Source organism: Leucoraja erinacea, chromosome 2 (assembly GCF_028641065.1).
Source record: "Leucoraja erinacea ecotype New England chromosome 2, Leri_hhj_1, whole genome shotgun sequence".
In the NCBI taxonomy this organism is placed as follows: Eukaryota; Metazoa; Chordata; class Chondrichthyes; order Rajiformes; family Rajidae; genus Leucoraja; species Leucoraja erinaceus.
Window position 1 is genome coordinate 118,734,417 of NC_073378.1, and position 22,723 is coordinate 118,757,139.

Here is a 22,723-nt window from a genome sequence, read left to right on the forward strand (position 1 = left end):
GGAAAAAGCTCCCTGATATTTAAATGATTTTCACAAATTCAATGAAAAATACACTTTTATTTGCTTTGAATAAACTGAGTTTCCAGCTCACAATCCTAGGATCTTCAACGTTAAATTCCACTGTGGATAAGAACAAAGAGCCATGGACATAGAGATAGGATAGACCTCAAACCGCATGCCTTAGTTGTCATTGTTCGAACAAAGACAATTAGGGTCTACCAGAACCATGGATGAACAGGTAGATTCACTCTCTGCTAAAGTCCAGACCCGAGGCTTTCAAGAAAGATGATCCCGCACTATACAAACCATGCAAGGCTACCACGGATGCCCAAAGAAAGTTCAAAACAAAGCTAAAGGCACTAGACAGCACTGGACAACTCACTAGAATTCAGAAGTATGAGGGGGGAGCTCATAGAAACTTACCGTTGAGTGAACGGCCTGGATAGAGTGAATGTGAAGAAAATGTTGACACTAGTGGGAGAGTCTAGGACCAGAGGCCATAGCGTCAGAATAAAAGCACGTACCTTCAGAAAGGAGATGAGGAAGAATTTCTTTAGTCATAGGGTGGTGAATCTGTGGAATTCATTGCCACGACACTGTGACGGCCAAGTCAATAAATATTTTTTAAAGTGGAGATTGACAGATTCTTGATTAGTACGGGTGTCAGTGTTATGGGGACAAGGCAGGAGGATGAGGTCGAGAGGGAAAGATGGATCAGCCATGATTGAATGGCGCAGTAGACTTGATGGGCTGCATGGCCTAATTCCGCTCCCAGTGCTTATTTCAATCAAGTGGATATCAGGCGACTACGACAGGGCCTGAATACCATCATGGGCTACAAGCCAAAAACAATAAGCAGCTACAAGTGGGCAATATTTTGTAGAGCTCACTGGAAGTATGTGAATTTAAATAGCTGCTATGGTGGGATATGAATACAAATATCTGGATCAGTGATCACGTTACCTACTAGTCCAGTAACTAGTCCGGCACAACCAGCAGACCCACCTCCACTCACACCCATCTTTCACGTATGATGACTCACGCGAGAACAGACTGGAAGGTGGGGCTCTATCGTCCCTCTACTGCCCCATGTCTCTCTGGCAGCGAAGCCCAAATACTTGTCTAAAATACATTTCAGCAATTTTGAGGACAATGCTCAGGAGTAGGGATCATGCTTCAATCTCCTTTACCAGACCTGGGAATTCAAAGCCCAATAGTGAGTTCATTCTCAGCTCATATTTGATATACAGGGCCGGGAATCTGAAATTGACATGCACCTTGTGCTGGAATATTTCATCACCAAAGAATAAATTGCAAAAATCAGACTTCAGAAATACCACACGAAGAAGCAAGAGAGGTTTACCGAAAGACCATCTTTGGCCAACATGAACACTGTGGGACAAATGGCCCCCTATGTCAAAATAATTGCAATTCTCTCTGTTTTTATCTTCTTTTTGACCATTCAATGGTTTTAGTAAGCGCCGAGTATGATGCTACCACAGAGGTGGTTAAGAGTCTAGTTCCATAGTGGCCATAAAAAGTAAAACTGTCCAAAAGAAAAGTAGTGAAGTAAATACCTTTTAAATAATGATATACTGGCTGTTTCATGCTTACTTTTACCGGAAATAATTTTTCCTTCCAAATTTATTTAATTAACTGCATTTAAATTTGCACCTGACATGGCGGGATTTCAACTCATGACACTGTGGATTATTAGTCCTGCTTTTTTAGTACAGTATTAACTCAATCTCAAACCCACTACATTATCAGGTCCCTGCCATCAATAACAATTATGCGGTTCAGCCGAGGCAGTCAAAGCTCGTCAGATCCATCTACTGTAATTTTGATGTTGCCTCCCATCTGCTAAAGTTCAGGCACAGATTCATTACAATGCGATAGGTACCAGAGGAGAAATGCCAAGTTTTTATGATTACAATCAAATCAGCCGTGATCTTATTAAATTAAAGAGTTTTTGCCAAAGTTTGAGTGGATGCATTATAATGGTTCAGGCAAAAACAAAGGTACAGAGGCAAATGAGAGAGCAATTAGTTCCAGAACTGTGGGTTGCTGAACTCATGATAGAGTTATAGAGCCATACAGTAGGTTCACAAGATTAATCCCTGGGTTGGCAGGACTGTCATACGAGGAGAGACTGGAAAGACTGGGCTTGTTGTCACTGGAATTTAGAAGGATGAGAGGAGTTCCTATAGAAACATATTAAATGTATAAAAGGACTGGACAAGCTAGATGTAGGAAAAATGTTCCCAAAGTTGGGCGAGTCCAGCACCAGGGGCCACAGTCTAAGAATAAAGGGGAGGCCATTTAAAACTGAGATGAGAAAACCCAGAGAGTTGTGAATTTGTGGGTTTCTCTGCCACAGAAGGCAGTGGAGACCAATTCACTGGATGAATTTAAAAGAGGGTTAGATGGAGCTCTTGCGGCTAGCAGAATCAAGGGATATGAGGAGAAGGCAGGGGCGGGTTACTGATTGTGGATGGTCAGCCATGATCACAATGAATCACAATTTGGCTCAAATGGCCTCCGCCTGCACCTATTTGCTATTTTTCTAAAAACGGGCCCTTCAGCCCATCATATCCATACTAACATTTTAGCTATCCAAGACCATTTGCCTGCATTAGGATCTGATCCTTCTTTCGCTTGTCAATTTATGTGTCTATCTGAATGCCTCTTAAACCGAGTCATTGAAGCTTATACCCTGTACCATCACCTCCTCTGACAGTGCAATTGCCATATCAAACACTTCCGGAGTTAAAACATCACCCCTCAGATCCCCTTTAAAACTCAGAATCAAGGAACTGCAGATGTAGTGTTTAAGAAAGAACTGTAGATAACTGCAGATGCAGATGGCTTACAAAAAAAAAGTGCTGCCAGACCTGCTGAGTTACTACAGCACTTTGTGTCATATGTCCCTTAAATACTCCTTCCTCTCACCTGTAACTATTGTTTTTGATACCCCTACCAAGGGAACAAAGGCTTTCTTATCTGTGCCTCACATAATTCTAGATTCTTCTATCAGGTCATCTCTCGGCCTCCTTCGCTCCCAGTTGAACAAGTCCAGCCTATCCAATCTCTCCCCATAACTGAAGACCCAAACTGGGCACCATCCTGATGAATCTCCTCTGCCCTCTCTTCAGCACAGTCACAACCAGAATTGCTCACAATGCTTCAAGTGTGGCCTAAACTCAGCCATAATCATATTGAATGACGGTGCTGGCTCGAAGAGCCGAAGGGCCTACTCCTGCACCTATTGTCTATTGTCTAAAATGTATTATGTAAAGTTGCAGCATAATGTCCCATTTCTCACTTTCTATGCCTGACTTGTGAAGGCAAGTGTGCCCGACTTTCTATGCCTGACTTGTGAAGGCCTTCTTCACCGCCCTATCCATTTGCGTTGCCACTTTCAGGAGCAGAGGAGATCTTGTCAAACACAGAGTATTGGTCAACACCTGCTTGCGGGGCTCTGTACAATACGGTAATTCCTCAAGAGTGGCTCTCTTGTGAACACGAGTGTTCTTGACTCCATCCCAAACCAAACTATCCAGGCCACGTTTGTGGCTGCTCATGAACATGAGCCAACTGGAGAGCAACGAGGCCCTGCAGACACTCAGATCTGAAGCTTGGCAGAGTGCCTCGAGTCAGAGGACTGGAACATGTTCAAGACCACTACATCCAGCTAACATTCAACCTCAATCAGCACCGACTTCATCAGGAAATGCACTGACACGTGCATTCTGACAAAGACAATTATGGTCTACCCTAACCAGAAACCATGGGTGAGCAGCGAGAATCATTCTCTGTTAAAGTCCAAATCCAAGGCTTTCAGGAAAGATGATCCCACACTGTACAGGTAGGCCAAGTGTGGTCCCTGTAAGTCCATCACGGATGCAGAGAGACATCCAATTAAGCTAGAGAGGCTCAATTCAATCAAGCAATCAAGCAAGCAATCTGTGCAGGGTCTGAATACCATCCTGGGCTACAAGCTGAGATTGGAGGATGATCTCTGATAAGGAAACATCGTTACTGGATGAGCTCGATGCCTTTTCCATCTATTCTAAACAGGCAAACAAAGTACCACCTCAGCCTCTGTCTCCCTCCCCTCCCCTCCACCACCCCCACATTTGTGTGCTCTGTCTGTGGCTCTATTGCCTGTATATGGACGATTGTGTGGCCAAGTGCCAACACCAACACATTCGTTAAGTTCATCAATAATACCATTGTTGTTCTCCGGAACATCAATGATGAGGTGAAGTAGGGGAACAAGATCAAGAACCATTTGTCGCTGTGTCGAGGAACAACATCCTCGCGCTTAAAGTCAGCAAGACGATCGAGCCATAGTTGACCCAAGGAGACAAAGGGGTGAACACCATCATGTCTGCTGTAGGGATGGCCTACAGCTTCAGGTTTCTAGGCATCCATATCTCCAGCAACCAAACCTGGTCCCTTCACACTGAAATAGAAAATGAATCAAGAGTATTTACTCTGATAAGGGTCTGTCAGGATTCAGCGGGTCCATGAGGATACTCATGAGCTTTTACAGAGAATCTGTAAAATGTATTCTGATGGGATGCTTCTCTGCCTGGTATGGCAACTGCCCTGCACTTGTTGCTCTGGACCTGCAGAGAGTGGGTGAACACAGCCCAGTCCATCACAGACTCATTGCTTCCTTCCATCCAGTCCTTCAGGTTTGTTGTATCAGGAATGCTTTGAAGTATTGTCAAGTATGCCCGTCACCTTAGCCATTTCTTTTTCTCTCTTCTATCTTTTGGGAGAAAGTACAGAACCATGAAAGCTCGGATTTGAAAACTGCTTCTTCCCTGCTACTATCAGACGCCTGAACAAATCACTTCCTTCGCACCCTAAAGGGCTGTACCGTGGCTAGATTCAGATTCATGGCGTAGAAGTATGATCTTCTTCTTATCCAGTCCACACACAAGATTAGAAGTCGTTAAGAAGGAACTGCAGATGCGGGAAAATCGAAGGTACACAAAAATGCTGGAGAAACTCAGCGGGAGCAGCAGCATCTATGCAGCGAAGGAAATCAGCAACGTTTCGGGACAAATCCCTTCTTCGCTCCATTGATGCTGCTGCACCCGCTGAGTTTCTCCAGCATTTTTGTGTACCCAAGATTAGAAGTTGTTCAGCCACGTCGCGGCATCTGCATACAACGGTGTATGTCTTGCGCTTCTTGTGCGTGGTGGTGGAAAGGAAAGATTGGTGAAAACAGGGCAATGTCACATCCTCAGAGATCACCAGGAAGGATTGAAGGCTTTGCAGCACCCTGAAAGGGTAGCCATCGCTCTAATGGCCTTTGGGTATAACTGTGGCTTAGGTGGTAGAGTCGCCGTCTCACAGCTCCAGCAACTTGGCTTCGATCCTGTCCTCGGTGCTGTCTGCATGGAGTGCGCACGATCGCCTCATCACTGCGCGCTTCCTCCGGGTGCTCGAGCTTCTGCTCACATCTCAGAAAAATGCGCAGGTCAGATGATCTCGCTCTATTAGACTGTGAATTGCCTCCAATGTATGGCTGAGTGGGAAAAGTGTGGGAAGAGTGGAGGGAGACATGGAAGCAATAAAATGGATTGGTGCAAATATGTGCTTGATGGTCAGCATGGATCGATTGAGCTGAAGGGCCTGATTCCATGCTGTATGACTCCACACCTCTAAATGATGATGCTGGCATGGTTTGTAATTATGTCATAAAATGACGGCCCTTGCCAGAGTGAGGCAAGGGACATCATTCCATGCTGTATGACTCCACACACAAATTGGAGGAACAGCACCTGTTTTACATGGGTAAGTTCATGGCATTAACATTGAATTCTCTAATTTTAAGAAACTTCTAAAAACACTTCCCTCCCCTCTTTTCGCTTCGATGTATCCCTCTTGGGCTTACACCATCTCTAGCAAAGAATCAGCCTACCAGGGAACCTCCTTGCTTGAGGTCATCCGTTGCCGGCCCAGATTGTCCTGTTTTTTTTCTTGCTTCATCTCCCCACTACAAACAGTCTGAAGAAGGATTCTGACCCGAAACATCACCTATCCATTTTCTCCAGAGAGATGCTGCCCGACCCACTGAGTTACTCCAGCATTTTTTGTCTAACTTTCTAATGATGTCTTTGGGCTTGAAAGACTTCAGGCACTTATGAACACCATCATCATCACCCCAACCAGGCTCACCAGCATCTCTTCTTCCTGAGGAGACTGAAGAAGGTCCATCTGTCTCCTCAGATCCTGGTGAACTTCTACCGCTGCACCATCGAGAGCATCTTTACCAACTGCATCACAGTATGGTATGGCAACTGCTCTGTCTCCGACCAGAAGGCATTGCAGAGGGTGGTGAAAATTGCCCAACGCATCACCGGTTCCTCGCTCCCCTCCATTGAGTCTGTCCAAAGCAAGCGTTGTCTGCGGAGGGCGCTCAGCATCGCCAAGGACTGCTCTCACCCCAACCATGGACTGTTTACCCTCCTACCATCCGGGAGGCGCTACAGGTCTCTCCGTTGCCGAACCAGCAGGTCGAGGAACAGCTTCTTCCCGGCGGCTGTCACTCTACTCAACAACGTACCTCGGTGACTGCCAATCACCACCCCCCCCGGACACTTATTATTATTTATTCAAATCATTTGCTATGTCGCTCTTCCAGGGAGATGCTAAATGCATTTCGTTGTCTCTGTACTGTACACTGACAATGACAATTAAAATTGAATCTGAATCTGAATCTACTCCGAGTCTCACTGAAGACTTGGAAAGACATTGTTCTTCCATCATTGCCTCTGGGCCTAAATCCTGGAAGACCCCATCCATTACGTAGGTCAGAAATGTTGAAGCACCATGCCAGCATCGTCTCCAGAAGAATTTCAGCCGTTCTTTTCAGTTCAGTTTAGTTAATTGTCATGTTTACCGAGGTACAGTGAAAATCTTTTTATTGTGTGCTAATCAGTCAGTAGAAAGGCAATACACGATTACAATTGATTCATTTAGAGTGTTTAGAACATGATAAGGGAATAACGTTTAGTGCGGTGCAAGGTAAAGCCAGCAAGTCTGATCAAGGATAGTCCGAGGGTCACCAAAGAGGTAGATAGTAGTTCAGCACTACTTTGGTTGTGGTAGGATTATTCAGTTGGCTGATAACAGCGCAGCCCTGTCTTCCCAAAGACAATGTGCCATTTTTGACAATGAGTAAAAAAAAAACTAAATCACAATAAAATGTGATGCCAGTAACCATCATGAAATTGCATCACGTCTGACCAAATGAACGAATGCTGGGTTATTTTTCAAGTGGCTCCAACAATGACAAAAGCATTTTCAACTAAACTAATAATAATGCCGTGAAAAAAATGAACTGAAAGGAAAGAATTGAAAATTGGAAAGAATTGGAATTGGTACACTCGCTGTTGACAAATTCCCTCCTCCCTTGCCTTCCCACTAAATGAGCACTGTGAGTTAGTCATCAATGCACAGAAAAGAAAGACGCTCTTGGAAATCTCGGTCATTCATTTCACCCTCATCAATAAGTTTATATTATCCAATAACACATTCAGTAAAAGGATTACTCACTGTCAGCCTCTGTAATCGTGCATGCAAGACACATTAATACTGACCTTTGAATGACAAGATCTGGGTAGCCGGGTCTATTACATTCAATCATTTTGACCTTAAGGAGTACTTAAAATGCACTGGAAAAGATTCAGCAATTGGGCTGATTTGCAATTTATTAAAATTCATTTCTGTGCCACAAACCTTATAAAATGAATATTTACAATCCAGATGAGGATAAAGAGGAAAGTTGAATGAGAAATGCATCATTGCAGCGAACATGGAGAGATAGACAACTCCAAAAGGAAACAGATGAATGCCAAAACATAACCATAAACAAGTGAGAACAATTTTTAAAAAGTTGCTTTATGGACAGAGAAGTCCATTCAGCACTGCAGTTAGATCGCAGTTGATTTACTTCTCAACAACACCAAAACCCTTAGTTTCTGTCGCTCCCTATCGATCAGACATTTTAGCAATCCTAATCTCACCAGGCACTGCCTCAAGCAACAATTGCATTAATGTCTATGTTTGAATCTTTTCCTCTGCCTGGTAATCACTACCTGTGACACAGTACAGAATTTAGCATCTGTTTTGCAAGCCTGGTGTTTTGCATGTAAACATTATGGCCTGCCCAATGAAGCAGCCCGAATACTATGCAGGCTTCAATACTGATGATGTTAACCTTGATAATCCAAGTTGAGGGTTAGATTGTTTACTGACAATCAGATGTAAAGCAGAAAATATTACATAATGTGTGGCAATATACAACATACGTAGTATACTGGGATATGGGGAGAAGGCAGGAACGGGGTACTGATTGTGGATAATCAGCCACGATCACACTGAATGGCGGTGCTGGCACAAAGTGCCGAATGGCCTACTCCTGCACCTATTGTCTAACAGACATGATTAACTCATTCCGTGTAGTTTAATTGTTCGGAATGGTTTAATCCTTAAAAGCAGAAGTGTCAGTCATGCAGGAGGATTACCGCTTAACTTATTAAAAAGCATCAAGAAACTGGTGGTAATTCCATTAGGGACCATCGGTAGAAATTATGCAACAAGTGATGCTCTTACAATGCATGGGGCAGGGAAGGACTGGCTACTTGGCCAAAGCCCTGGAGAGATGAAGTCAGAAGGCTCACACTGTTCAGAAGCGCTACCTGAAGCATTAACAGGGTTTATTGTTTCACAAAAACAGCTGTACCCACTGAAGATTTTCAGCATTTTCTCTTTTTCCCCAATGCTATTTCCCCCTTTTCATTTTAATTCAAGTTCTCCTGATATTTGAATATGACAATATCCTGTTTACTACTATTGCTGTTACAATACAATATTTATTCATTGTCATTGGAACCTCAAATGAGGCTCAAACGAAACTCTGTTTCTACAGCCATACAAACAGAAACAATTTCTATAAGACACACAAACAATTCAATTCACACAAACATCCATCACAGTGAATCTCCTCCTCACTGTGATGGAAGGCAAAGTCTTTTCTCTCCCGTGTTCCATTTTTTTCCCCGATGTTAAAGCTCCAGGCGGGCGACGGTAAGTCCCACGGCTGTTAAGGCCGCGCCGGGCGATGTACGGTTCCGCTCCAGGTCTTAATGTCTCAATGTGGGAGCCCCCGGCGGGCGTTGGCATGTCCCGCGACCGTTAAAGCCGCGCATGGCGATGTAAGGCCCCACTCTGGGTCGTTCCAACTCCGCGACATGGGCGGGAGAAATTGCTTTGCGGGAGCTCCAAAAAGCGGTCTCCCACCAGGCACCCGCGAGCTCACGATGTTCCTGTCCACCAGACCTGCGGCTGGAGCCTCCGAGCTCCGGAGTCGGGCCGCAGCAGTGAACCACCACCACTCCTCACGCTCCGAGGCCGGCCGATGGTGAGTACTCCGCAGGCTCCGCGACTGGAGCCCCCAGGTCGTCCCGGTTGGAGGCCGCTCCACGGCGCTAGGCCCCAACAACAACGGAGACCCAACAGGGAAAAGGTTGGGTCTCCCGTGCAGGGAAGAGATTTTAAAAGTCCCCCCCCACCCCACCCCACACACATATACACAGCCACAAACAGTATAAAAGAACACAACAAATACATTCAACTGACAGACAGGCTGCAGGGGCCGCTGCAACGTTGGTCGTGCCTCCAACCGTTATTATTTTTATTGTTATTATTAGTAATAATATTGTTATCGATAAGCAGCCCTTCTTGAATAAAGGCACAACATCTAGTAACTAGTATTTGTGCATAGAGTGATACAGTGTGGAAACAGGCCCTTCGGCCCAACTCGCCCACACCAGCCAACGTGTCCCACTTGGCCATGTTTGGTCCCTATCCCTCCAAACCCGTCCTATCCAAATACATGTCTGTTTCTTAAACATTAGGGCAGTCCCAGCCTCAACTACCTCCTCTGGCAGCTTGTTCCATACATCCACCACCCTTTGTGGGAAAAAGTTACCCCTCGGATTCCTATTAAATCTTGTCCCCTTCATCTTGAACCTCTGCATCTTTCCCTCTAACCTCGCAGCTCAAATTCACCTCTCCAATGGAGTTTATTCAGTCATTACCATGAAGCAAATTAGCATTTCAAATTGTTACCGACATAACAATATCCTGTTTATTAGACGCATTCTACTAAATTCTGAATTTGGTTTGGTTTAATAATTGTAAAAATACGGGTTTTAAAAAAATATAAGATAAATAGATATATTCTTTTTAATGATGTACAAGCACCCTCAGGGTTAACAAAATAATTTTTGAGCATCTACGACATGAAAATAAGATTTTGTGTTTGCATTTAGTTGTGCTGATAAGCCTTCCTTTGAAAAAACTTCATTAATGAAAAATGCACTTGCCTGTTCTAAAAACCGTCCACTCATTTCAAGCTTTAACTATAACACCAAGATTCAGTTGTTCCCTAGAAATTGCTGTTGCTAATCTTGTCCACCACATATCTCCCTCCAACCTCTCCACTGGAGTTCAGATTTGTTTATTCACTCATTACCGTGAAGCAAATTAGTATTTCAAATAAATATTCATCCACATCTGCATGCTGACTTGCCAAACTGCTCGTGAAACTGAACACATTGTCCTTAGTACTTTCCAGTTAGAACAAGCTGCAGTCATATTGGTGTTATTCCTCTGCAACCCCCAGAGGGCTGGGATTTTTAATAGGGTGCAGGGCGAAAGGCCATGCATTTATCTTATTCACTATGGTTACATAAGCAATTAAAGTGCGTAGAAAATCACAAAAAGAGGAACATGGTCAAACATTCCTTCCATTCATCCTTGTGATATGTTACAATTAAGTACACACAAGCTAAAGTAATTCTGCCATAGTTACCCAACCTATGTAAATTGCATTTGTGGTTGTAACTAATGCAGGACATAAGGAGAAGCCAGCATGTGCCATGTGATTTTCAAAAGCATTTGATAAGGTATTTGAGACACTATTGCACAAAGTAAAGGCTCAAGAGACTGGGCGTAACAAATGAAAGACTGATCAGATTCAGCTCAGCCACCTGTTACCAGTGGTTTAGCACAAGGATCAGTGCTTGGACCTCAGCTACAATCACAGGTGGCGTGACAGCATTTGCTATTCCCCCGTTTTGCTTATGATGCAAAGGGAGGTTCGAAAGCAGGTTGTGAAGGGGGTGCAAACTGGCAATGAGAGCATGGGAATAGCAGCAGTAGGAGGAGGCCATTTGGCCCCCTCAACCATTGGACAAAATCTGGGCTGATCTTCTACCCCAACACTACTTTCCTTCACATTCCCCATATCCCTGGATTCCGTAAATGTCCAGAAATGTGTTGAACCCTAATCTGATTATAATCAATGTCCTTGCCTCCGCAGCCTTCTGATGTAGAGATTTCCAAAGACACTGAGAACATTTTGCTCATCAGTCCTAGATTAGTTGCCTCGTGCTTTGGGGCGATGTCTGCTAGTCTCAGACTCTTCAGCTGGGGAACATCATCATCCACTCCTTTAAGAATTTTGTATGTTTCAATGGGATCACCTATCATTCCAATAAACTCTGGAGAATGAAGACCCTCCCCTGCTCACTTTCACCTCATAAAATAGATCTGCCATCTTAGGAACTAGTATCTGTTGCATTCTCTCTAAAGGAAGTACATCCAGTCTTTAAAAATGAGACCAAAATTGATCCATAAATACACTCTTGTGTTCAAAACCTTTTGCAAATAAATGCCATGATATTGCTTACCGTCCCAAGTGCCTGATGCACCTGCACGTTGGCCTTCAATGACTTGGGTACAAAGATGCTCAAGTACCTCTGCACATAAAACATTATCCAATCTCTGAATCTAAAGAAGGGACCGAAACCGAAATGCCATCTCTCCTTAGATGCTGCCCAGCCTGCAAAGTTCCTCCAGGACTTGTTTTGGCGCTTAACCTTTCAGCATTTGCAGTGTCTGCATTATCCAGTCTCTCACCATTTATAATTATCTCACTATAGATACACAATAGCTCTCTCTTTTCCATCGTAATGGGTGATATTATACTTAATCTACCTCCCAAAGTTTGAAATGTTACATCTGATCCCCTCAGTCAAACTGGTCATGGAGCCGGTGGGAACTGGAGGCGCAAACAAACATTCCTGCAAAGTCACATACTGGCGAACTAACATGTAATATGTGAATTCAATTTGCAAGCCCATGACAGATGGTGCAAAGAAAGGTTATCAACTTTGATTGGAAAAATTGGCAGCAGAATAGTGATAAAAGTGTTGGGTATCCAGATGAAGCCTGATGTCCTTGTACACAGATAACATGAAATTAACATGCAACTGCAGCACACAATTAGGAAAGCAATTGCATTTATTACAAAGCAGCTGCAATGTTCACAATGGAATGATGTAAGGGTTTGGCAAGAGCATATGGAATTATTTGTAGATGTAATTCATTTAAACGGAAGGTTCATGTGCTAAAGGCATTGGTAAGGTAAACAGAGATACGAGGAATATCGCCCAAAAACTAGCGACCGGAATGAACTCGGGCAGCGTGCTGGAGGGAAATGGGCAGACGACATTTCGAGTCGAGACCATTCTTCGCCTGAAAGAAGAAAGGTGTGCAAAGTTTCATAGTCCGAGGTTTGACTTCGAGATGGACATGAAGTTATTCAGACATGAATTCTGAAGAAGGGTTTCGGCCCGAAACGTTGCCTATTTCCTTCGTTCCATAGATGCTGCTGCACCGGCTGAGTTTCTCCAGCATTTTTGTGTACCTATGAAGTTATTCAACACAGAAATGGGCCAATCGGCCCACCCCGTCTCTGCTATCACACGATGAAACATTTCCTCGCTCAGAGCCGAGTTTAATGACTTAGAAACGACTAAATGTATCGGGATGCGAGGGAAAGTGGAATGGATGGAAGGAATGGAGCGGCCGAGAGATTTACTTCTGGCTCCTACTGACCAGCTGATTTATCCCAGCGGACGGTCAACGTAAGATCAATAACCACAACCAATTAATTCCGCCTGCACAGGTCAACGGGGTGTTTATTAAAAAAAAACACACCACGAAGTACCTGACATAATCGGTAGGAATTGGTTATTTGTGGGTCACTGTGTCGATGTGAAAGTTAACGCGGTTTAACCAGTGCTATCGCCGATGGTAACCAGTGCTTCACGCCCTTCGCGACAGACAGACCCAATGTACCTGCTACGCACACATGATAAATCCTAACCCTTTATCCGCGCAAATGCATCGCAGGTTTGTGGAAAGGATCCCTTCATCGGGTTTATCTTTTATTTTGCAGCCTGCCGCAGGTTCAGAGCCCTGGATACGCAACCTGATGAATCCGCATCGTTTAAGATCCTCACCTGATAAGCAGTTCAGGGCGGGTTGCTTATTATTTATTTAACAAAAAACACCACAAGCTATCAAACAAACTTACCGAATTTCTTGTCCGCTCTCGCTATCGCTATCGCCGGGGAGTGGAGAGCCGGCAGGAGCAGGAGGATGGAATAAATCGTTTCCATCATTCTTCATCCATTGCACTTTAGACTAGCAATCCATTTCTGGGCGAAGATGGAAGGGAGAAGATGTGTGGATGGGTGAAGGGGAGGAGATGGGTGAAGGGAAGCAGCGCTCTCCAGCTGCCCGCGGTGTGAGCAGCAGCAGCAGCAGCGGCGGCGGCTCCAAAGCCGAGCAGCTTCACTCCGCCCTCTCACTCCCTCCCTCCCCGCCCGCCTGCCTGTTCGTCACTGCTACTTGGCACCGCCCTTCAGCCGCCGAGCAGCGTCCAGCCTCCCTCCCTCCCTCCCCGCTCCTCAATCACAGTGCCCGGCCCAGCCCAGCACGGCCCGGCTGCTCGCAATCACCCAGCGCCATCAGCACTGAAGACAAGACACAAAAGGATGGAGCACTCGGCGGGACGGGCAGCATCTCAGGAGGAGAGAAGGGACGGGTGACTATTCAGGTCGAGACCCTCCTTCATATATTGATCTCTCTAACTTCGTATCTATCTTCGCCCCCCCCCAGTTCTCCGACTAGTTTTACTGTCCTGGTAAATCATACTGATTATATGCCTCCTTGTCACCTTCCCCTCGACCAACTCTGAATCCTTCTACATTTTTCTTATCATCATCTGTCCTTTTCATACCTTGCCCTTCAATATCTCCTTCTCCCTCTCCCCTGACTCAGTCTGAAGAAATGTCTCCCCTTCCTTTTCTCCAGAGATGCTTGCTGCCTGATCCGCTGAGTTACTCCAGCATTTTGTGTCTTATCGTCATCCCCGGGCCAGTCCCCGTGCTAGCCAAAGCTTGGGAGAGACAGTCAATAACCCCTGCATCATTAAGTCGTTGCACCGCTGACGGGACCCACTGCCCCCAATGCAGTGCAAGCAAGCCCATCCGCTAAATGAGACCCTGCACCTGTACATCAAGCGCCCTCACCCCCCCAGTGACACCATGCGCTGCCTGCTGCAGCTGCTCGATAACCGAATAAGCTAATTATTTGTTACATGCGTTGCACAACCATTGATCAATTCAATGTCATCGCACAAATACAAGTATGAGTACAACGAAATGCAGTTTTGCGTCAGTCCGTAGTAGTTGTGCATAAAGAAATTAAAAAAATAGAAAGAGAGAAGATACAGAATAATCAAAAAATACAGAATAATTAAACAATGAGGACGAAGGGACCGGAGAAATCTATCGGTGGGACTCCGAGTTCAGCAATGTGATTGTATTATTGTAGAAGCTGTTCCTCATCCTACTAGTATGTGACCTGAGGCTCCTGTACCTGTACTCCTGTACTCACGCTGTCAAAAACAACGGTCAAAATAAAGAAAAATGCTTTGCTTTCTGAGAAATGTCTTTCCCTACATCTCTCCAGCACCGTTCTGTTCTGTGTTCCGTTCCTCTCCACTTTCCCTTCCCATTTTATTTACTGATCCCAATAGGATTGCGGCGACTTAAAATATTTTAGTTGGTAATTAGTTTGTGTCTGACATGATTCCCTACATCTCTATTTCTCAAACAGAAAATAGTGGCACATTCTACGATCAATTTCATAATAATAATAATCATATGGTAGCAATGGTATCGTCTTTAATTTATCCCATCAGATAAAGCATAAAAAGTTTAATTTGACACCTAATTCACTTTCATATCTTCAGTATTAAAAAGGTTATGGCCATTTTCATACTCGGAAATTAGCATCTTGTTCCCTATTGATTTTCCATTGACATAACACAAAAGCTGTGATCAAGGACAGTCTAAAGCCCATAATTTTATTAAAAATTAAAGAACTGAAAGAAATTTTCAGTTATTATAGGTTCAAGCATTCTGAAACAAATATTAAACAATCTTACTTGGACGACCTGAAATTAAAGCATATAATTAGTTAGTTACCCAATTGTAGCTAATTCCAAAATTCAATTACTAGATGTAAACATCTATCCATTTCTTAAGGAAAGATTAACATTTTAAATAGCCTAAGTGTCCAAATAACATTCACACAAGAATTGACAATAAAACATGATTTTTAAATTTCATTGACATTAATTTATAGGCCAAATGGAAGGAATTTAGTGTTCGATTGCTGTAAATTAATGGCCATTTAAATCAGCTTTCGAGTGGGATCGTGTGGAACGCGATGGTTTGGAACGTTCCCATTGTGGTGAATTTGTACCCCATATGCCCAGAAAAATACTGCAAGATTTAATGGGCATCCAAATCAGCTACTCCCAACATAAAATTATGTATAAAGGGATCTTAAGAAGCACTTTTTAATGTAAAAATAAACAGCCTACCTTGAGTTGTCCCCTACATGAGATCCGTCCCGTTGGCGACGGTCGCGGGTTTAGAGGATGATTATTAACCTACTATAACAATTAAATAAACCAATAGTTTAAAAATACCTGCAGCGAACTAATGTCGCAGCGATTTTTCGTCAGCAACTAAGGAGGCTGAACAACCTCGATTTGAATAGCCGAGAGAAAATCGCGTTTTAAACCCGCCCCCCTCTCAAAGGCGGCAAAATCGTGCACACGGGCAGCGACAGACCTGCAGCGACGCTGAAGGTAAGTTTTGCAACATACCTACATATGGTAAAACAATTATAGTCTAGTTTCATCTCTTAATTATTCCATGTAAATCACCAAAAAATATGGACAGATATTCCAGTAAAATTATGAAAGTGCTCTTTTGGGGGACAATCTTTCATGTGCAAAGACAGAGCACAATCTCATTATTCTCCAGTAAACGCAAGTCTAAAAAATTGCCTAAGCTTGAAATAAAATATACTGGTAACAGACAGCATCTGTGGGGGGTTGGTTCTGAAGAAGGATCTTCAATCTGACACATAACTCTTTCTTTTTCCACAGATGCTACCCGGCCTGTTGAATGATTCCTGCGTTTTATTCATCTTAATTATCTTCCAGTTGAAGTACTCAAGAGATTTTGTAAACATTGGCGCTGTTATCCCTGTGTTCACATTCTATTACAGTCAGCTGGATGAGGGGATCTAACATTACATGCTCATGTTTGCAGATGATACAAAGCTGGGTAAATGCACAGACTGCGAGTAAGATGGTCTTCATGCGCATATAGACAAGCTAAGGGGACAAAAATGGCAAATTGAATAAATGTGGAAAATATGAAACCTACTCATGTAGAATTTTTTTTAAATAGTAGATGGATTTTGTTCTGGAGCAGGTTTTCACCAAGGATCTCTCTGCACTTTGCTCCATCCATCTTTCCCTCGATCCTGACTAGTCTCCCAGTTCCTGGCACTGAAAAACATCCCCACAGCATGATGCTGCCACCACCATGCTTCACTGTAGGTATGGTATTGGCCAGGTGATGAGCGGTGCCTGGTTTCCTCCAGAATGCACTTGGCATTCAGGCCAAAGAGTTCAATCTTGGTTTCATCAGACCAGAGAATCTTGCTTAGGTGCCTTTTGGCAAACTCCAAGCGGGCTGTCTTGTGCCTTTTACTGAGGAGTGGCTTCTGTCTGGCCACTCTACCATAAAGGCCTGATTGGTGGAGTGCTGCAGATATGGTTGTCCTTCTGGAAGTTTCTCCTATCTCTACGGAGGAACTCTGGAGCTCTATCAGAGTGACCATCGGGTTCTTGGTCACCTCCCTGACCAAGGCCCTTCTCCCACAATTGCTCAGTTTGGCCAGGCGGTCAGTTCTATGAAGAATCCTGGTGGTTTCAAAGTTATTCCATTTAAGAATGACGGAGACCACTGTGCTCTTCGGGACCTGCAATGCTGCAGAAATTGTTTTATTCCCTACCCCAGATCTGTGTCTCGACACAATCCTGTCTCGGATGTCTACGGCCAATTCCTTCGTCTTCATGGCTTGGTTTTGCTCTGACATGCACTGTCAACTGTGGCACCTTATATAGACAGGTGTGTGCCTTTCCAAATCATGTACAATCAATTTAATTTCCCACTGGTGGACTCCAAGTTGTAGAAACATCAAGGATAATCAATGGAAACAGGATGAACCAAGCTTCATTTTGAGTGTCATAGCAAAGGGTCTGAATACTTATGTAAATGTGATATTTCAGTTATTTATTTTTAATTACTTTGCAAAAAATTCTAAATACCTGTTTTTGATTTCATATTGTGAGATATTATAGACCTGCATGCAAAAGTAGACACTCCCGCCCCCACAAGTCTCGGGTAGATGGGGCTTGACAGCCTGGGTAGGCAGTCCATCTAGGAGAGGGAAAATTCCGATTTAAAATCTCCACTGCCTCGTGGCCATATCCAGTCATGGAAAAGGGTTCTGGAGTAAATCTCAAGAAAATCCAGAGTCAGAGCCCCTAAGGCAGTTCGTCGGTGTCTACAACCTCGCTCTGGCAGCTCCTGCAACGGCACTGGTGCCGAACTTTAACGGCCCTGCTGTTCCTTTGCATCGATCAGTGACATGGAGAGGGGGGATGTGCTGCATGGGCAACAGCCTGTCCTCGCTTGCATCCGACCACATATAAGCGACGCTGCTCTAGCCGAGGTTTGGAGCAAGCAGCCAACAACTAGGATGGTCAGTCATGACCGAGGGGGGGGCCAACGAATGTGAGGTATTGTGTGTAGATTGATGATAAAAAAAAAGAATTTAATCCATTTTAGAATAAGGCTGTAACTTAACAAAATGTGGAAAAGGTGAAAGGGTCTGAATACTAAAGGGCCTGTCCCACTTACGTGTCCTTGGCACGCAAATTACGCGACTTTGCGTTGAGGCGCACGGGCATCGTGTGGCCACGCGGGGCTATTCCCAATAAGAAGCGCGGAGGAGTATGTAGTTGTGCGCGATATCGCGCAGCGCTCCGGCATTTTGTAGCGAACTAAATCTTTGTGCACCACCGGCCTGTCGCGTAACTGTTGGCCAAAGTGGGACAGGCCCAAGACCCTGGCGCGGTGCAACGTCTCACCTCCAACAGCAGCAGAAGCAGGCAAACGATCGCCGAGCTCGGCCTGGGGCTCACGGCCGTTGCGGATCCGGATCCGCCCCCACTTCTACTCCCAGAGCGGGGCCAAGAAAATTTAAGATAGACACAAAATGCTGGAGTAACTCAGCGGGACCGGCAGCATCTCTGGAGAGATGGAATGGATGACGTTTCGGGTCAAGACCCTCCTTTCAGACTGAAGAAGGGTCTCCGCCCGAAACATCACCCATTACTTCTCTCCAGAGATGCTGCCGGATCCCGCTGAGTTACTGCTGCATTTTGTGTCCATCTTCAAATGACGTCACGCGCTCCAGACGGCTGTGCGGGCGCATGAAGTCGCGCGGGTCCGTCGCACCTCAACGCGACCACGAGGTCGAGTAATTAGCGTGCCAAGGACATGCAAGTGGGACAGGGGCTTTACTGAATGCATTGTACATTTTCACTGCTGAGTGCTGAGTATGTATAACTATATAGAACTGTTTCATAGATGCTTCTCCAATCATCTTTGCCCTACTTGGTAAGAATTTCTTAGAATCAAGTAGAGCTTTATCACCTAATGGACCTAAAATCTTATGGACCTAAAATATACTAATCTGTCATGTTGTTTCCCAAAACATGTTAGAAGATCTATCCTCTCTTTGGCTTTTGTCACTTCTACTCCAGTCTATTTGAATAGTTAGACATAATTATAACAACCCCATTGTTTTTCCTTGTCTCTTAAATTTTCATGTAAATTTGCTCCTCAACATCCCTCACAGTAGCTGAAGACAAAAAGCTGGAGTAACTCAGCGGGACAGGCAGCATCTCTGGAGAGAATGCATGGGTGACGTTACAGGTCGAGCCCCTTCTTCAGACTGGTTGGAGATAAGGGAAACGAGAGATATGGACGGTGATGTAGAGAGAGAAAGAACAATGAATGAAAAATATGCAAAAAAGTAACGATGATAAAGGAAATAGGGTGAAAATCAGAATCAGATTTTATGCGCCAAGTATATTTTGCAACATACGAGGAATTTCACTGGCCAGGTCAGTCATACAATTAAAAGCAACAGACTCAAAAACATATTTTAACATGAACATCCACCACAGTGAACCTCGCGTCGGGGCTGGTCGAACCTTCTACGGTGTTGGAGCTCCCGACTTGCATCTCCTGAGAATGCGACCCCTTGATGGTAAGTCCGCAGGCCGCGGTGGGAGCGATCCCAGGCAAGGGATCCGCTCCGATGTTAAGTCCGCGCCCCGCGGTGGAGCTCACGACAGTCCGAGGAGGCCTCCAGCTCCAGTGATGGTAGGCCGCAGAGCCCGGAGAATGTGATCCGAAAAATGATCACATCTCCGGGAAGGTAAGAGCATGAAAAAAAAGTTTCCCCCGATCCCGCCCCCCCTAAAACAAACCGAAGTACATTAAATCAAACTTTTAACAAACACTACAAATAACAAAAGATGAAAAAAAACGAACAGACTGCCAGCAGGGCTGGCCATCTCCCCGGTGCCCCTGGTGGTTAAACTAGTAAAACTAGTTAAACTCAGCCCCCAGTAAAACTAGTAACTAGTTAAATTCAGCCCCTGGTGAGAAGCTAGTGCGACTTGGGTGGGGGAGGGATAGAGAGAGAATGCCGGGGCTACCTGAAGTGAGAGAAATCAATATTCATACCATTGGGCTGTAAGCTGCCCAAGCAAAATATGAGATGCTATTCCTCCAATTTGCATTTAGCCTCACTCTGACAATGGAGGAGACCTAGGACAGAAGGAGGTCTGTAGGAATGGGAAGGAGAATTAGAGTGTCCAGCAACCGGGAGATCACGTAGGTTCAGGCAGGCTGAGCAAAGGTGTTCCGTGAAATGATCGCCCAGTCTGCATTTGGTCTTGCCGATGTATAAGAGTCCACATCTTGAACTAATACAGTATATGAGGTTGGAGGAGGTGCAAGTGAGTTGAGGTTGGAGGGGGTGCAAGTGGCTATAAAATAGTCCCAGTTGTGTAGTAACATCTCTATTGTCTTTGTCCATTATAGGCACTGCAGTGTTCTCAGTAAACAATACCACCATTTTACCTATCCATCTTCCTTCCCTATGCCGCCATAACACCTTTTATCTTGCCTTAACACCTTATTTCAAAGCTTAGTGTATTCAATATTTGTGTTTTTAGTTTGGAAAATTGAGGCAAGGAACAGGAAAAGGAGCAAGGTTGATAACTGAGGGATCAGGGTGAGAGACACAAGGAAGACACATGCAAAAATGTACATATATATATGATTTCAATTTATTTACAAATTACAGGGTTTACAGCAAATTAATTGTTAGACAAGTTTTACATAATATCATGTTTTGCATAATATATAATTACTATATGGTGTTCTCTTTAAAATATTGTGTGTGTTTCAGTGACATCTCCTGGTAGACACTGCAGTCCAAAATCAAAGTAGAACATTTCATTACTTTTAACTTCAAGAAAAAAGGCTTTTCTTCCCCCCCAGACAAAAAAATGCAGCATGTCCGTTCATATCTCAGTTCCTGATTCATTCTAATTGGCAGATATTTACATATGACAAATGCAATTTCCAATTACATCAGACCAACTTTACATCTTGCAAAATAGGGAGAAAAATATTGTGCTGCTTGAATACATCAATTTTCCTCTCTGCTGATAGGGAAAGTACACTCACAATATTTCACAGCTGTAAGAGATCATCCAGATGTTTCTTTGAAGACAAGGTACAAGGTCCTGCAATAGAGGAAAATCCATTAACATACTTTTTAAAGTGCATTTCAGCTAAATTATATTTAGCAATGGCACCAACATGCTATCATGACTAACTAATCTATTTTAGTTTAGCAAACACAATAGAAAAATACAAATTAATGGGGAGCAGGCCATGTGGCTTTTTGAGTCATTCAATGATTACTACCATTTACCTTATCTTTTACCTTGTATCAACTTTTCTGTCAGAATCGTGCATGTCCATCAGTCAAAGGAGCAAAAGTAGGCCATTTGCACGCACACGCAAATTTAGGAACTGCTTCTTCCCTGCTGTTATCAGACTACTGAACAGTCCTTTTTATAAGCCAAGGGTGTTGTCCTGATCTTCTAACGTACCTCATCGCAGCCCTTTTTCTGTAACTGTAATGCTGCAATACTACGTTCTGCACTCTGGGGTTTTTCTCTTTGCACTAACTGTTGTACTTGTGTATGGCTCTATTGTACTCATATGGTATGATTTGACTGGATAACAAACAGGCAAAAGTTTTCATAGTCTCAGGGTACATGTGATAATAATAAACCTATAATGCAAATTAATAAACCTGCTATGGTCAACAAATAGATAGGCATGCCAGGTTCAGCTAGCACACAAGATATATACAAGGGGCATACATTTGTTATAGGTTAGACAACATAACTGTCTTAAAATGTATTGTTCATACTTTTGGCACTGAATTTCTTCAGGCTGCTGATAGATGCCTCAACGGTACAGCCTTGTGACTAAGTTCATGTAATTGCATACCAATGGAAGTCTGTTTAACAACGTATTCAAAACTTTAAAATGGTATGGATAATTTATCACACAGATTAATATTATTAGTAAAACTGGAAGACAGTAGCAGCAAATATGCATTGTAATAAACTGGTTATACTGTGAGACAGAGGGGGATTAGAACCATTTCCATCATGATCCATAGATCCAGATTTTGATGGCATTATTTGTTACATAGAGAGAAATCCGGTATCCAAAATGCAGCCAGCAGGTTATTATTATTTGACATTTACTTTTAATTGATATCCAAGTTCCATTTCCTCTGCAAATGCAGTTGCCAGCTTTTCAATAAAGACAAGGTTTAAAATACATAAAATTATTTTCCACGTTATTAAACATACCTGTCAATGTCGCTCAACTCTGATACAAGTCCACTGAAAAGCTGAAGCTTCCTGTGAATGACTGTCGCTGTGCCTTTGATTGCATCTCTTTTCACATTCACTTTACCTGCACAGTTAAGTTGGATTTTAGAACTGAAAGCGGCGAATGGGCTACCCTGCTCTCCGATTTTGCTTTATAACATCAATTCAGTAATAAACAACTTCATAAAGGTGACATTTCAGGTAAAATATTATGCGCCATTGGATGTGAAGGGGATCAATATCGGTAAGGAAAGCCAAAGATATTACATATAAATTATTGGCATTTTTACCACTTCAAAAAGTTTGTTTTCAATTATCACACTTGGAGGCTTCTCATGAGCTGTTTTGCTT

The 22,723-nt window shown here is 43.7% G+C and overlaps 2 protein-coding genes across 2 annotated transcripts in view; both read right to left on the reverse strand.

The window, feature by feature from the left end:
• Positions 1-13,733, reverse strand: part of ptprn2 (protein tyrosine phosphatase receptor type N2) — a 724,318-nt gene extending 710,585 nt beyond the window's left edge. The window contains exon 1 of the mRNA XM_055664540.1: positions 13,472-13,733. Coding sequence (XP_055520515.1) covers positions 13,472-13,559 — 88 coding nt within the window. The 5' untranslated portion in view covers positions 13,560-13,733. The remainder of the gene's footprint in view (positions 1-13,471) is intronic.
• Positions 13,734-20,946: 7,213 nt separating this feature from the next.
• The window catches only part of ncapg2 (non-SMC condensin II complex, subunit G2), a 71,360-nt gene continuing 69,583 nt past the window's right edge, over positions 20,947-22,723 (reverse strand). Inside the window, exons 27-28 of the mRNA XM_055664553.1 lie at positions 22,352-22,457; positions 20,947-21,202 (exon numbers count right to left, since the gene is read on the reverse strand). Of these exons, the coding sequence (XP_055520528.1) occupies positions 21,166-21,202; positions 22,352-22,457 (143 nt within the window). The 3' untranslated portion in view covers positions 20,947-21,165. The remainder of the gene's footprint in view (positions 21,203-22,351; positions 22,458-22,723) is intronic.